Genomic DNA, 14,975 nt, shown 5'->3' on the forward strand with positions numbered 1-14,975 from the left:
AATATGTCTCACTCCTCTTCTTTTTTGGGAGTGAATTTTCAACCAAGCCTTTCGAAATACAGAACCTTCCGTCTCTCTGACAATACCTCTTCAGCCAAGTCCCTTAAAATACCCAACTCATTTCCTTAGCAAGAAAATATTTTTGATCAAGAAGTTTTATATCAACATCAAATTCTTTTATTGTTTTTTTTCTTCAAGAGAATAAGTATCACATATCATGTTATTTCCCTATTTTTCCTTTGCCCTTAATCTTGCATGAAAGACAAGAAGAAGGAAAGAAATCAGTCAAAACCTGAAATCCAATTTCTTGTTCAGAATTGATTGCATAGAAACCTTACATGATTGCTTTCCTTGCATTGTTCTCATGTTCAATCACCAACACCAGCGTTGAGAGCAAAAATATCTTCAACTGTTATTGGCGCCAACTTTAATCATGAACACCTCATAACAATTGATATGATGTTGGCTCTTTACACCCAAGTTGCTAAGCATGGATGAGTCACTAACAAGTGATGCTTTAAAGGATCATTCAAAGGTAAAGGTTGTGCACCACTTCTGTTGTACAGGAGGCTGAAGTAAAAAGATTAACAATGAACCCATAGAAGTTCAAAGGGAGAAAATTAGTGGCTGATTAAGTGAAAAAAGGACTGAAGTTTAATGATGGGAATCCTACTCATAGTTCCAAGTAAAAAGTACATTCACATTCACACAATCACCTGACTTGTACCGATGGTCAGACACCTCTACGGAGAAAACACTTGTTGCATCTAAATCTCAACAAACACTTGATGCATCAGAACGACTTAAATGATTATTCTATCCCACCAATTTATATCATTCAAATGATGGACAAAAAGGTAAGCAAATCTTGACTATTTCTAATAAATTACCAATTGCATTAACAAGTCAAAAAGATGCCACATGGGTTGAAATCTTAATAAGACAATCCATGAACCTGGCACTACTAAAACTGTTACATGCTCAAAGCATGCCAATTGAACATGGATTCAAGTTTCAAAGGACGATTCTTAGACATGACAAATTTAATACTTTTATGGCTGAAACATGGTAGAAGTATAGGTTCCAATGATTCAACTCCCCAGAAGTGGAGATTAAAAATGACGGTTATAAAAGAGATAATGTAAAGCCCCAGAAGAGCCAAGGAACTCCAAAGTAATGAAATAATCTATGCATGCGCTGAAGGAAAATTTGTGAAAAACATGTTCATTTAAGCAACATCAATAGCATGCAATGAACAATTAAAGGCGGAATCATGCTTGTATGCACTTAAAACAAAACATTTACCCATGAAATTCAAAGCCTAGTAGATAGGTGAATCAAGACTCAACTCAAAACAAAGTGAGTTGAGAAATCAATACCTTTGTAGATTCCTCTTTGCATAAGCAAAGGCTAATCACCCAAAGAGGGGGCCTTCATTCCTTGCATCTTGGATCCATGGATTTGGTTGGATGAAAAGGTTTCTCCAAGTTCCCAAAATTGAGAACCTCTAAGTCTCCACACCAAGGTATATTGAAGAAGAAATGAGTGACCTAGAGGAAGTAAGATTGCTAGCTATTCCCCTCTAGATTGGCCAAAATTTTTGAGAGAAAAGAGAGCTTGTGTTCTCATCCTTTCCCCAAAAATAACCCTTAGTAAATTTTAGGCTATAAAGTCCTTTATATAGTCCCTTCAAATAAGTGACCTAATGGACCAAAAGCCCTATTCTTTTACACATGGCTAGCCTATAGGTTTATTGGGCTTTCAAGCCCTTTGTTTTATTCAAGTTGTCATACAACTTGAGTTAATGGGCTTGACATTCAAATCCCATTGGGCCTTGCGGCCCAAAACTAACCCGAGGTCTTTAACGAACTTATTCGTTTGATTAATTAACATATTAATTAATCCTTGCCATAAATAATTAAACCATTTAATTATTCTTACTCATCTCCGTTGAATCTTCAAACTCTACCTTACACGGTGTACGATCCATTAGGTTCCTTTTAGCGAGGCAGTGGGCGATTCAAACTCTTTCAAATCGATTGTGAATTGAAACTTACTTTCAATTCTCCCGTTAGTGATAATACACTTTTAGGGCTTCCACAAACCATGAGTGACACCTAGCAGCATATCATGGTTACCCAAGCTAATCAGAAGAGGTGGAGAACCTATTCAGTTTAGGATTACAAATGCAATACGGTCTTTCTCTAATACAATACTCTTGACCACATTGTTTGGTTTGATAGTTTATTCATGTCTACTATCCAATGTGAATCTTGTACTTATATGATTACCTTGAATGTGATCTGGAACGCATTCCAACATCTCATTCATACTCTGGCCAGAGATTCTAAATCATATCATAGAGTATTCTCCCTCAAACAGTTTTGAAGGTTAGAGATCCCTTGTTGCGCATTCACTTGCCTCCATGGCTAAGTGGCTTAACCCCAACGATGCCGTGGACACCCTGATAGAGTGACGTTGACATAATCAAAGATTAAGGACCTAACCACAAGACAACTGTGATGCCTCAGGTCAAAAGACTAATTTGCATTATCCCAACCATGAGTTCTCATGTGACATGAATATGAGAACCCTTCGTTGATCGTGTTCAGTGAACTCATTCTCTATTGAGCACCTACGTACTTGTCTTGATGTCACATACACCAATGACTCGAGACTAGTCACTCTCCCTGAGAGAAGACATAGCACGTACTGATCTTAACGGACTGTCAATGCCCAATTGACAATCCTATGATTAGGAACGTTTAGGATGTGTCAACGAAAGAATGGTCTCATGAATCTAACTTCTTTAGATCGCATTCTTCCAATCACATATTCCTTGGACTTATCGTTTAAGCATATAACATTTATATTAGACGGCTCAAACAATAATCTTTGCCCTTTACATTTAAACTACATTAGTTTGAAATGAACTACATTAGTTTGAAATGTCCGTAAAGTATCATCATATGATTGGTTTTAGGGCACATTTCCAACATGCGCATGTACATGATAATTGTGGGATCACAAATTGATGAGCTAATGTTAATTATAGTTTTATAGTAACTACAAAATTTATTAATGAGCTATGTCGATACTGAGCCACGTTCTTTTGTTCGTTGACCGAAAAGAAAAATTATTTGCCAAATGGAAAGAGGCAGTTTCATTAAATTTAGTATGAAATGGAAAAATGTTTGTAACAACCCATCCTGAATTTGTAACACAGTGAAATACACTCACATGATGTGTCACAATATTTGTAACAACCCATCCCGAATTTATTTACGGATTTTTGGAATAAGGGCATTTTGGACATTTCACAAGTGAAAGATATATTAGGGTTGCTTTTGGACCTTAAATTGTGAGCCAAGTGGGGCCCATTTCCTTTTTGGTCCCCCAACCTCTCTCCTCCTTTGTCTGCCACATGGAGCAACCCCCCCCCCCCAAAATATCTCTCCTCTATTCTTTCCCCGTAAGGTCTTCTCTTTCTCTCTCTATGTTCCATTTCTGTCTTTCTCCCTCTCAGACCTCTCTCTCCATCAGTACATCATTTCATTCCCCCGTGCATGATAGGAGCATATTTAGGCGACTTAGTTGGCTTGTTCTTGTGCATTTACGTTGTTATTTCTTAGTTCTTTAAGTCTTTTAAGCCATTTTCATATGTTTTCAGGTTCTAAGGGCTAAAGGAGCAAAGAAGTGCATTTTGGAGCCTTTTGGAGCACTTTTGGGCTAAAGATGAATAGCTTATGCTTGGAGCCAAAGTGTTGGACAAAATTGAAGACCAAGTGAGCCTAGAATCGAAGGAAGAAAGAGGAATCAAGAATTGGAAACCAGTTTCCATTATTGGGAGTTTCTATTTTTGAAGGTTTCCAATTGTGCAAGTTTCCATTTGTGAAGGTGTCCATTTTTGAAGTTTCTAAATAATGTTGGTCGCCTAAATCACATGTTCTAGAAGCCCTAGACATGTCCTAAATTGTGCCGCACCTTACCTTCCTTTTCTCTCCAAATTTCTGGCCTTAAAATCCTTTCCCTTTTCCTTGCCGTGAGATTCTTTCCCATTCTTCCCAAAATCAGTCACAAATCTTGTTTCCTTTAATTCTTGGTCAAAGGCACATTCCTAATTTCTTTTCCCCTTTCTTGCCGTGAGTTTAATTCCTTTTCTCTCCCAAAATCTGCAAGTTTAATTGCACTTTCCCCTTCTTTTCCTCCCTTTGCCGCAAGACTTAGCCCTTTTCCTTAATTCCTGATTTCAATTACCTATTCTAAAGGGATTTAACTTAATTCCTAATTCTTAGAATTGATTTGGGGAATTAAACACTTACTTATTTCCTATGCAAGCCTTGCCGTGCCTTAATAAAGGGTTTGAGGGTCAGATTATGAGGGGATTCACCATTCGACATCCCTTGGACACAATTCTATACCTTGCCGAAGCTTCTTTCTAAACCCTGGACAATTTCTGACCTTCCACACCCCTTGCCGCACCACCACTCATCCATACACATCCTTAGACCCTTGTGCCGCAGCAAGTAGGAGAGGAAGGAGGCCTTGAACGTTTCATGCTTGCAGATTGGAGTGTTCTTAGGTGCACTTCATTCTTGTTTTCAATGTTTACTTTGTTATTACTTTCTGAGTTTGCTATAATCATGAGTGGCTAAACCCCTAATTAGTTAGGGGAAAGTTTGAAGCCATGAACATGTTTGAGATATGAATTGATTTCTTCCAATTGTGATTTGTTAAGTTGTGATTGCAATTCAATTATCCGTTTTATTCAAAACTTGTTCTTGTATGTTGATTAAGGATGCATACTTAGTTTTCATGCATGAACTCGATGCTAGTTTATAAACGAGTTTCACCTAATCGTCACAAGTTTATCAACATGAGTAGTGAAGGTTGCTAGTCACAACTGCGTTAATTGAATTCTTGGCAAGAGTACCATGCATTCATAGTTACAATTGCCTCGTCAACACTTATGATTTTCATAGAGCATAATGATCTCTCATTGTATCTCTTCTATGCATTCATGTTGAGGACCGTTGGAGAATAATTTGAATTGTCGCATGCATCATCCAATTCAATGACATAAGGAAAATCTAAGGGTTAATTAGTGCATCACGGTTAACTTGGGGTGTTGAGCATCATAGTTAGTGAAAAGAAATTGGAAAATTGATTCATATACAAATGTGTCATGTGTGGAGAATGGACCTCTAACTAATCCATCCATCATCTTGTTTCCAAAAATTCGTTTTACAATCTGCCTAGTTTTATAACTTGTTTTGTTATTTCAATTTTCGTCAAATCAAACCCCCCCCCCCCTTTACTCTCTTATTCTATAGTGTTTAGAATCTGTTTAGTTTATGTTTCAAAGTGTTTTGAATCAACCTATAATCTTAAGTTCGTCCAAAATTGTGTTTAGAGTCAGAAACTGCCTAGTTAGTGTTTTTAGGTAGTTTTGAGTCTTTTGAACTTGTTTCGAGTCCTTTGAGTCTTTGTGAATGTTTTCAACTTTGTTTTTATGTTTTTGAGTCAGTTTAGAGGTTTTAGCAAGCCCTCCTAATCCCCGGTCCAGAACGATCCCTACTTGCATCCTTACTACAATTTGACAACAAGAGGGTTAATTTGTGTGCTTAACTATTTTCGCATCAGTGCACTGGTCACCACCTTCATCCTTTGGCCCTGCAAGCTCCACAAACCCTGGAGCAAGGGAAGAACACTCAAACCACCTCATATCAAGTGCACCGTAGCGTTGCCACTGTACACTCCTCTCTTCTAGCAATTTCTCCATGTTCTCGGCGAGGGTAAGCATTGAGAAATCCTTAAACCTTTTTAGATCATGTTTTGGAATACGTTACAGTATTTTAGAGAGTTGATATGGTCGATGTGGGATGTTACAATCCACCCCCTTAGGGGCCTGACATCCTCGTCGGCACACTCGCACCATGCGGCAAAGTGGCTTTGAATGGTGCAACATTTCACCCCTTTGAGGGGCCCGACGTTCTCGTCGGCATACTCGCACCACCACACAACAGAGTGGCTTTGAATGGTGTAACATCCCACATCGACCAACGTAGAGGGGGTGATGTGCCTTATATGTACATGCCCACCTCCATATAGCACGAGGCTTTTTGGGAACTCACTGGCTTTGGATTCCATCGGAACTCCGAAGTGAAGCAAGTTCGGGCGAAAGCATTACTTGGATGGGTGACCCACTGGGAAGTTCTCGTGTGAGTTCCCAGAAACAAAACTGTGAGGGCGTGGCCCAAAGTGAACAATATCGTGCTACGACGAAACCGGTCTAGAATGTGACATAATAACAATTCCCTTTTACTATTATATATATATATGTGTATATATTGTAGATCACATATGTTTGTTAACATGTATAAGCATGTTTAATATTTCATGTTTTTATTATGCAATAAATGTTATATTTTGATGAAAAAACTATGTGATTCAAAGAAAAACAAGAAAATTGAAGCAAGAACTGGGGCTGTGTAAAGAGTGCATTTTTGCTCATCACCATTTAGTGTAGTGTATGTTCACCATCCTATTTATCATCGTTAGATAAGTTTGAATTTTGAGATTTGTGTCTATTCACTACACGAATCTTGAAATTCAAACTCATCTTGAAATTCAAACTCATCTAACGGTGATAAATAGGGTGATGAGCAAAAATGCTCCCATTTTGTAAACCCTTAAAAAATGACATGAAGCCGCTGCTTGCAACCGCGCTCGCACTGGATCGAGCCACCAAGCCGCTCACACTGAACTGCCAGCAACCAGGAACGACCCCCGTCTCTCTCACCAAAAATCGAGAACCACACCAACGGATGTGGAATCTCTGCAAATCTGTAGATTCAGACGACTAGGCCATCTCTGATGAATGTTATCATTGTCTCAACTATGATTGAAGTCGTGGTCTTCCGCTTGCAATTATCGTTGCCATAATTGCAATGTTTCTCGACGACACACCGAGAAATCCTGTTGATTTCTCTTCGGATTTGAGTACCCAAATCGAACCCCTCGATGGAATTCGAGGATGATTGACGGCACGCAATCACCATGGCAGACCTTAAGCACCACGCTCGATTGCACCGAAGAACACCATGACGATGTTGATTTTCCAGCACCCATACTTCGTTTTGGATTCGTTTTTGGCCCATTTTTGAGCCATGATTTTCTTGTTCGGAAACAGAGAAAGAAACCGTTTAGGGCCAAATTGCTTAACGAAAAACAATCTCACCCCAAAAGAAAAACAACATATAAACAAACAATGGGCAAAAAACAATCACACCCCTCAATAGACAACATATAAATCATTTTACATGATTCATCTGATTCTAAGAAAAACCAAAAAGACGGAGTCTTGCTGCATGGGAGATGCCAAAAACAATGGGCAAAGGGTTAAATTGCTAATTGATTTGTTTAGATATAATGTCGAGTAATTCTAAATATGGTAAAAATTTTAAATAATGAAATTATAGGCATATTCTACATAATTAATGTTCAGGAGTTATTAATATCTAGTGGCCAAAAGGGTCAAATTATAAGCATACTGTACGTAACTAATAATTCAAATGAAATATTATTTAGGGTAAATGACAAAAAAACTACTTCAACTATTGATTTCACGACACTATCATACCTCATCTTTTAAAATTGACAATGTCATACCTCATCTTTAGAATTTGGTCTAATGTTATACCTTCCGTTAGCTTGGTTGTGAATTTCACAGTTAAATGCTGACAAGGCTTGATCCGAGACCCACTTTCTATTAAAAATTAATAAAATATTAAAAAAATATTAATTTACCCTAAAAAATATAAAAAAATTAAATTAAATTAAATTTAAAAAAAAAAAAAAAAAAAACCCAAACACCTATCTTCCCTGACCCCTTCCTCTTCCCTGCAACCCAAATCCCTTCCCCTGCAACCCCCAACCCCCTGCCCACCCATGCCAACATCATTCATCAATTAAATCATTGCAAAATTGGAAATCAACGAGGTCGATAACACGCATAACCGAGGAGGCAATCGATCTTTGGCATTCCAGTAGACCTTGACCGCCTTTTTGAGCTCTTTCAATGCCTTCCAATTCCTGCTTGCTCTATTGTACCTCTCGAAAACAAGAACAAGAAGAGGACTTGGGTGAAAAGCAAAACTCTCCCATTCCAAGTAGTTGATCTCCTTCACCCAATTGTCTTCAACCTCGCCTTCCCAATCAATCTCAACCCCATTGTCGCCCACCACGTTTCAAATTGGGTGGTTCTCGAAGTACAGTGAAGCCTGAATCCCCCACCCCACATCAGCATCCAACGGCCAATCCTTGCTCCCTTCCTCAACCACCATGCTCTTCTCCCCTCCAAAACCCTCATCTTCCTCCTCCTCCTCACCATCGTCCACTCTCCTCTTCATTACTTCATCTTTCTTCTCAACAATCTCTAGGTTCTGCTTTCTGATCAACGGAAACGTCCGATCAAGTTACTCCCGCACGTAATCTTCAACCGCCGCCGCTTCGCTCCTACACCCGCGCTACGACTTTCTCGGAATCATCATTGGAAACGTTTTGCCTAGCTCCTCACCTTCGTATTCAGAAGTTTTCATTTTATGGCTGCAATATTTTGGTTTCAGATTGGAATGAGCTTTGAGGTCGGTGAGGTTGCACGGAAGGGCAGGGAGAGGTGGGTTTGGGGGGGGGGGGGGGGGGGAGGGAGGGGGAGATGTTGGCATGGGTGGGAAAGGGGGTTGGGGGTTGTAGGGAAGGGGAAGGGGAAAGGATCTGGGTTTTGGATTTGGGAAAGGGGTAAGGGAAGATCAGTGTTTGGGTTTTTTTTTTTTTTTTTTTTTGGAGGGTAAATTATTATTTTTTAATATTTTATTAATTTTGTTTAATAGAAAGTGGGCCTCAGTTCAAGCCACATCAGCATTTAACTGAGAAATTCACGACCAAATTAAAGGAAGGTATAACATTTGACCAAATTCTAAAGATGAGGTATGACATTGTCAATTTTAAAAGATGAGGTATGATAGTGTTATGAGACCAATAGTTGAGGTAATTTTGTGTAATTTACCTTATTATTTAACTTGATGAAAAACATAGGAAGTGCACAAGGGTTAGTTGACCACTGTGAACCTATATTGGCTCCGCCCATGGTGCAAAACCCACCTCTTGTCGATGTGGTTTTTCAGTTTACTAAACCCCTCTTTTACTCCCCTGTTTTAATCCTATCTTACCTTCACTACTTTTTAAAGCTATCCAAACAAGATGGTTAAAAATGGGGATTTCCAAAACTTTTTTTTTTTTTTCTTTTTTCAATCCAAACCTCTTTTTAATCTTTTACCCAAACAAGCCCTTAATATTCATTAGTGTAGAATATCGTTTGTGCTAAAAGAAATTTCTATCATACTTCATGGAAACAAAGTTTATATAGGTTTCATATTCTTCTACACAAAAAGGACGTATGCGTGCACCCTCCACATGCATATATTATTCCCTGGACAGATTTATCTTTCTCCACATGAGGCACGAAGCTCTCTTGCCAACAAGAACAACTAATATAGAACTGATTCACATCCACAATGTTCAGATCCAATAATATATTGTCATATGAAAAAAAAAAAAAACCTTAAACATGTTAATATATTATTGAACAAAGATCCGGATTGATTAATTAGGCGGATTTAGTGAAAATGATCTGGAAATGATCTCTTTCCCTCCACAACCTTCATTGACATCTAAAGGTGATTTGATGTATAAAAGCTAAGAATGTGTATAGAGCAGGGATTCCTCACTTCGTTACTCTAGTTAAATATTTTACTTTAAACTATTAAATTATATTAAATTACGGATCACCAATTGAAATCATAATCAAAAAGTAGAAAACAACTGAATTGAATCATAAATAATCATCTAAAATAAAATCGTCCTCTTTCATGTGTAATTATTAATTCGTTCTGCTGAAAAAAAATTGCAATTATCATAATTAGTTGTAAATAAAGGAAAGAAAAATAAAAAAAGAAAAAAAACAAGGAGAAAAGCCAGCTTTGAATTGAAAACAAAAAAAAGTAACTGGAGGAGTTGGGAGTTGGAGAATTATGACTTGTACTTTCCATAACACAACCAGATGTTGTTACTTAAGTTACACCCCTTTCCCCTTTTAATGTCAGACAAACTTTATATCCAATTATAAGATTTTATCCTTTCGGAAAATTACCCCTCATTCATTTGTTAAACAATTATTTTCAGCCCAAAAACAACTCAACTTCTTATGAGCATTTTTACTCATCATCGTAAATTATTCATGTTTTTCAACGAGAGACCTACGAATTATCAAAGTCTTATTTTTAGCCAATTTTCACATGCCTATCCCTATTTTATCGTAGATTCACCTGTACTGGATAACGGAGTCATTTTCTAGAAAGATAGAAAGACAGATAGACCGACTGTGATTGAGAAAAAGATTAGATTTTCACAGACCCTAACCCTAATTACTTAAAGGGTTCATTTATTTTTGTCTTGTCCCTCTCTCTTTCTGTCTCTGTGTGTGTGTGTCTCTCTCTCTATCTTCCGAAAAACTTTAATTAATGTCTCCAAATTCACCAGACAGAAAATCCGGAAGCCCAAAAAGATCACCACCGCCAGTTCTGCCCAAGCGGCCGCGCCCACTGAGCCTCCCGGACCAAGCTCTCAAGCATGTTATCATGAAGATGCAGCTCCAGAACCACTTGAACTCCCTCTCTCCCTCCACCGCCTCGCCGTCTCCCCACTCCGAGCCCGACCTCTCCTCCGCCTTCAATTCCCTTACCCTTGACCCGCCTGCACCCGATTCCACCTCCCTCCTGTCCGACAAGCTCCTCCTCCGCATCTTCTCCAAGCTCCCCATTTCCCACTACCTCCCCAACTCCCTCGTCTGCAAGCGGTGGCTGTACCTCCACGGCCGGCTGGTGAATTCCGTGAAGCTTTTCGATTGGGGGTTTTTGGACTCGGGTCGGGTTTTCGCCCGGTTCCCGAATCTGGACGATGTCGATATTGTTCATGCCTGCATTCGGTCCCCTAGGAATTCGGGGATTCTGGTGACCAGGAAGGCTTTGACTGTTCATATCGACTCGCTTTTTAGCCCCAATGGATTCATTGAGGAGAGCGATGTGTTGAAGAACAGTGTTGTGGACCATGGGCTGAGATTGATCGCTCAATCGTACCCGAATTTGCGGCGAATTGCGGTTATCGGCGCCAGTGAAAATGGGTTGGTGAGGATTGCTGAGGAGTGTCAGATATTGCAGGAATTGGAGCTGCATTGTTGTGGGGACTTGGCGTTGAAGGGAATTAGTGGGTGTAGGAACTTGCAGATTGTGAAACTGATTGGTTCTGTTGATGGGTTTTACAGGGCTGTGATTTCGGATATCGGGTTGACGATTTTAGCTCAGGGGTGTAGGAGGTTAGTGAAGCTTGAGCTCTGTGGGTGTGAAGGGAGCTATGATGGGATTAAGGCAATCGGGCAGTGCTGCCAAATGCTTGAGGAATTGACTCTCAGTGATCATAGGATGGATGGTGGCTGGTTGGCTGCTCTGCCCTTTTGTGGGAATTTGAAGACTTTGATGCTTCAGTCTTGCAAGAGCATTGACTCAAGCCCTGGCCCCGATGAGCATTTGGGGTCTTGTCCCACCATCGAGGAGTTGCTTTTGCGGCGGTGTCAGGTGCGGGATCAGCATGCTGTGAGATCTTTGTTCATGGTGTGTGAGGCTGTTAGGGATATTGTTTTGCAGGATTGTTGGGGATTGGTGGATGAAGTATTCGCATTCGCTAGCATTTGTAGGTACGAGATTTTTTTTCTTCCCATTTGTGTTTAGCTCTATTTGTTTCCTGAGATATGTTGAAGAAACTTAAGATTAGATTTTGTGTTATTTCTGACTTTACATTGTTGTGCAAATCGGTTATTTAGAAAAGAAAAATACTTTTACGTACTATAAATGCTATCTCCATGGAAGATTATTAGAGGAGTATGCCATAGGAGATGGTTGTATTGTTTGTCCATATATTATCTATTTTGTACTAAATGGAAGATGTATAGTCGTAAAGTATGCAAATAGTTAAACATGGCTTATTGCTTTTAGATCTGTGGTTCTTCTGTAGCGAGCGTACCTGACTAATTAATCTTTCAGCAGCAAAACCTTTTTTAGGCATTGCGTTAATGGAAATACCAAATCATAAGATGTGTCGTGTTAGAATTTCTGTCATTTAGGAAAGAGATTTCGGAATAGTTGGAGAGTTGTCACGATGAGACTCCACTGATGGTGATAGGGTAGGGCAGTTTTCTTCTTCAAAAACTTTTGAAAGACACGCAGTCCCTAACTAATGTCATGTATTTATTGTAAGCACTCCCATGGAAAGATCAGAAATAAACTTTGAGAATGCTCTGCCACTAAGGCTAGAACTGCCTTGGAATGGCCCATCTAAATTCTTTGGGAGTCCCACCTTTGTCTTGTTTACTAAATTGCACGATTTGCGTAATTCATCAAAGCTTTATTAAACAATAATTAAGCAAATCAAAGTTTATACCATATTTGTTTGGCCACCAACTCCTATGGTGTTTGATCTAGGAACTTGAGCCTCATAAAAATCCAAATATTTGAATGTCTCAAATAGCTTCAATAATTCCGTTATGAGACTTGTTTTCATGATGTGGATTGATACCTTTATAATTACCTTCATATAATCTTAGTCGGATGTTGTGCAAGGGTTTGATGAGTTGTTCTCAATTGTCAACTCTAAAGTTTTAAAGTTTAGTGGATTGTTACCCAATTAAGTCTAAAGTTTCAAATTTTAAATAACATTTGCCTAGTTTTTGTATGGGGACCTTAGAAATGGGCGGTTCAGATCTTCTTATCACAATGAGGGTAAGGCGTGCACACTATGATCCCTCTTAATAGGTTTTCTACGCATTATGATTTCCATAAAGTGACATAGGATACTTTGGACAAAACAAAAAAATGAACTCAAATAAGTTTCAGCAAGTTGGAACTTGAATACAGACACAATGAGGCTGTGGTGTCCACTATTCGTGGAAGTGCATTTTCCAATTGGTCAGATATGCATTCTGTGGAAAATTGAGAGGTTCCTCCAAATTATTGGAACACCATTTTTTTTTAATTTATGGTGCATGAGGAGGAAAGTTCTTGAGTTCAGATGGCATAAAACTGCATTTATATCCAAGAATAATTGGTAAAAGGTGATGTTCCAGAGGTTTTCACCATTTGGTATTGTCAGAAAAAGGAAAATATTTAGAGTCACTTGAAGATTGTCTGTGGATTCATTTTGCTAGCAAGAATAAGGCGGTAACAATTTGGAAAAGTCAGTTTTGATATATGCCCATTAAAAAAACATTTCCTCTCAAGCGCTGTTGAACTTGTAGTTTTTGGGATGGTTAGAAAAAGTAGTTGTCTTGGTATATTGCGTTCTTACATGTCTTCATGAACAATATGACTTTACTGCAGAGTATTGATATGAACTGAAATCTGTTGGCTGCATGCAGAGATCAGTTTGTATTTTTTTTTATTCTATGAATTTTGTGCTTTTTACCTTCATCTTTTGCCTTTTGAAGATTTATTTTGCCATAAATATTTTGATTGAACTTCTCCCCATTTGTATGTACGAGTAGCCATCATTGTTATCTTTATAATCTAGCTTGAGATCGATGTTAAGCAAGACCTATTAATTAATGTCAAGTTTGATGGTTGTTAATCTTTTTACCCTTTCCATCATGCAGGAGGGTGAAGCTGGTTGCTCTAGAAGGATGCTCACTGCTGACAACAGGAGGTCTGGAGTCGGTACTCCTTTGCTGGAAAGAGCTTCAAAGGCTTCGAGTAGTATCATGTAACAATGTAACGGACAGTGAAATTACTCCTGCCTTAGCAACCTTATTTTCTGTTCTTAAAGAGTTGACATGGCGACCGAATTCCAAAGCTCTCTTATCAGCAAGTCTTGCAGAGGCTGGAGTGGGAATGAAAGGTGGTAGGTTTTTCAAGAGATTAAAGCCTTGACTCCACTGCTTGACCTGTTCAGTGAGCATCCTCATATTGGGCAGCTGTTCAGTGTTTGGATCAACACAGAAAATAGATAGATTGAAATGTTATTTAGATGTTCAGCATTGTGATGATCGAGGGGTCATTTGCTTCCTTGCCCACAGAAACCATACCGAGTGCAGGTCAGTGTCAAGTTGTCGGTGTTATTTAAGACTAGTCCTGTTTCTCTGATATTCAGCAAGGTTAGACGTGCTAGTTTGGTCATTTTAAATAGCTGTACTGACTTGCTAGGAGTTAAGAGTAAGCAAACACATGGGTAGAGTTTATCAACTCTTTCGACATCGTCGATATGTAACAATGTAACATTTACTAGGAATGAACTTCTTTTACCTCAAAGTGTAGTGGCATTATGCGTGTTCATTGTGTTCTCATGCAACTGTTATGGGATTATTTTTCGTCATCTTGGTGTTAATGACTCATCTCATTTTGGCGTTCAAGTTTCTTCTACGTTGTCAGTAACGTGGTCGATATATTTCGATAAAGTTTGAGAGTATACAAGATTAGTTGATCATGTACCTTTATTATCAAGGAAAGTTCATGAATCGCAACAGTACCTGTAATTTGTTGTCGATGCATATTTTCATGGAAATTTTTTAACTTGAATCAGGGAAACCTTACCCTTAGCTTTGAACTTAGAACCTTGAACTTTTGAATGGAAAATTTTCTCGTACTAAGTGATGACCGGGAGATTATTGCTTTGAACTAACAGAGCTATAAGACCGTTGTGGAATGGCAATTAATCTCGTAATACGTGGATTAGAATGATGACCTAGAGACCACGAAAAGTAAAAAGGTTTGTTTGGCAAGTGTTTTTAAATGACTAAAAGTGATTTTTAGAGAAAATGTTTTTGGATTTCAAAAGCACTTGAAGGGTTTTCTGCTAAAAGAACCAGTTATTTG

The 14,975-nt window shown here is 38.7% G+C and overlaps 1 protein-coding gene and 1 pseudogene across 1 annotated transcript; one reads left to right on the top strand and one right to left on the bottom strand.

Moving 5' to 3' along the window:
- Nucleotides 1–7,766: 7,766 nt before the first annotated feature.
- On the bottom strand, nt 7,767–8,672 carry LOC125473323 (annotated as a pseudogene).
- A 1,908-nt stretch (nt 8,673–10,580) lies between these two features.
- Nucleotides 10,581–14,475, top strand: LOC125473322 (F-box protein At5g51370-like). The gene is made up of 2 exons (XM_048575982.1): nt 10,581–11,809; nt 13,760–14,475. The coding sequence occupies exons 1-2, from the start codon at nt 10,581–10,583 to the stop codon at nt 14,031–14,033; spliced, it is 1,503 nt and encodes a 500-aa protein (XP_048431939.1). The 3' UTR covers nt 14,034–14,475.
- Nucleotides 14,476–14,975: the final 500 nt, after the last annotated feature.

Source organism: the organism of the source record quoted next, unplaced genomic scaffold (genome assembly GCF_019419815.1).
Source record: "Pyrus x bretschneideri cultivar Hongxiangsu unplaced genomic scaffold, Pyrus_bretschneideri_v1 Contig82, whole genome shotgun sequence".
Classification (NCBI taxonomy): Eukaryota; Viridiplantae; Streptophyta; class Magnoliopsida; order Rosales; family Rosaceae; genus Pyrus; species Pyrus x bretschneideri.

What these genes read in the sequence shown, in the direction of transcription:
- LOC125473322 (XM_048575982.1), top strand. Translation starts at nt 10,581, where the DNA reads ATGTCTCCAAATTCACCAGACAGAAAATCCGGAAGCCCAAAAAGATCA. An exon ending in GCATTCGCTAGCATTTGTAG is followed by an intron (nt 11,810 to 13,759) that starts GTACGAGATTTT and finishes TCCATCATGCAG; the next exon opens with GAGGGTGAAGCTGGTTGCTC.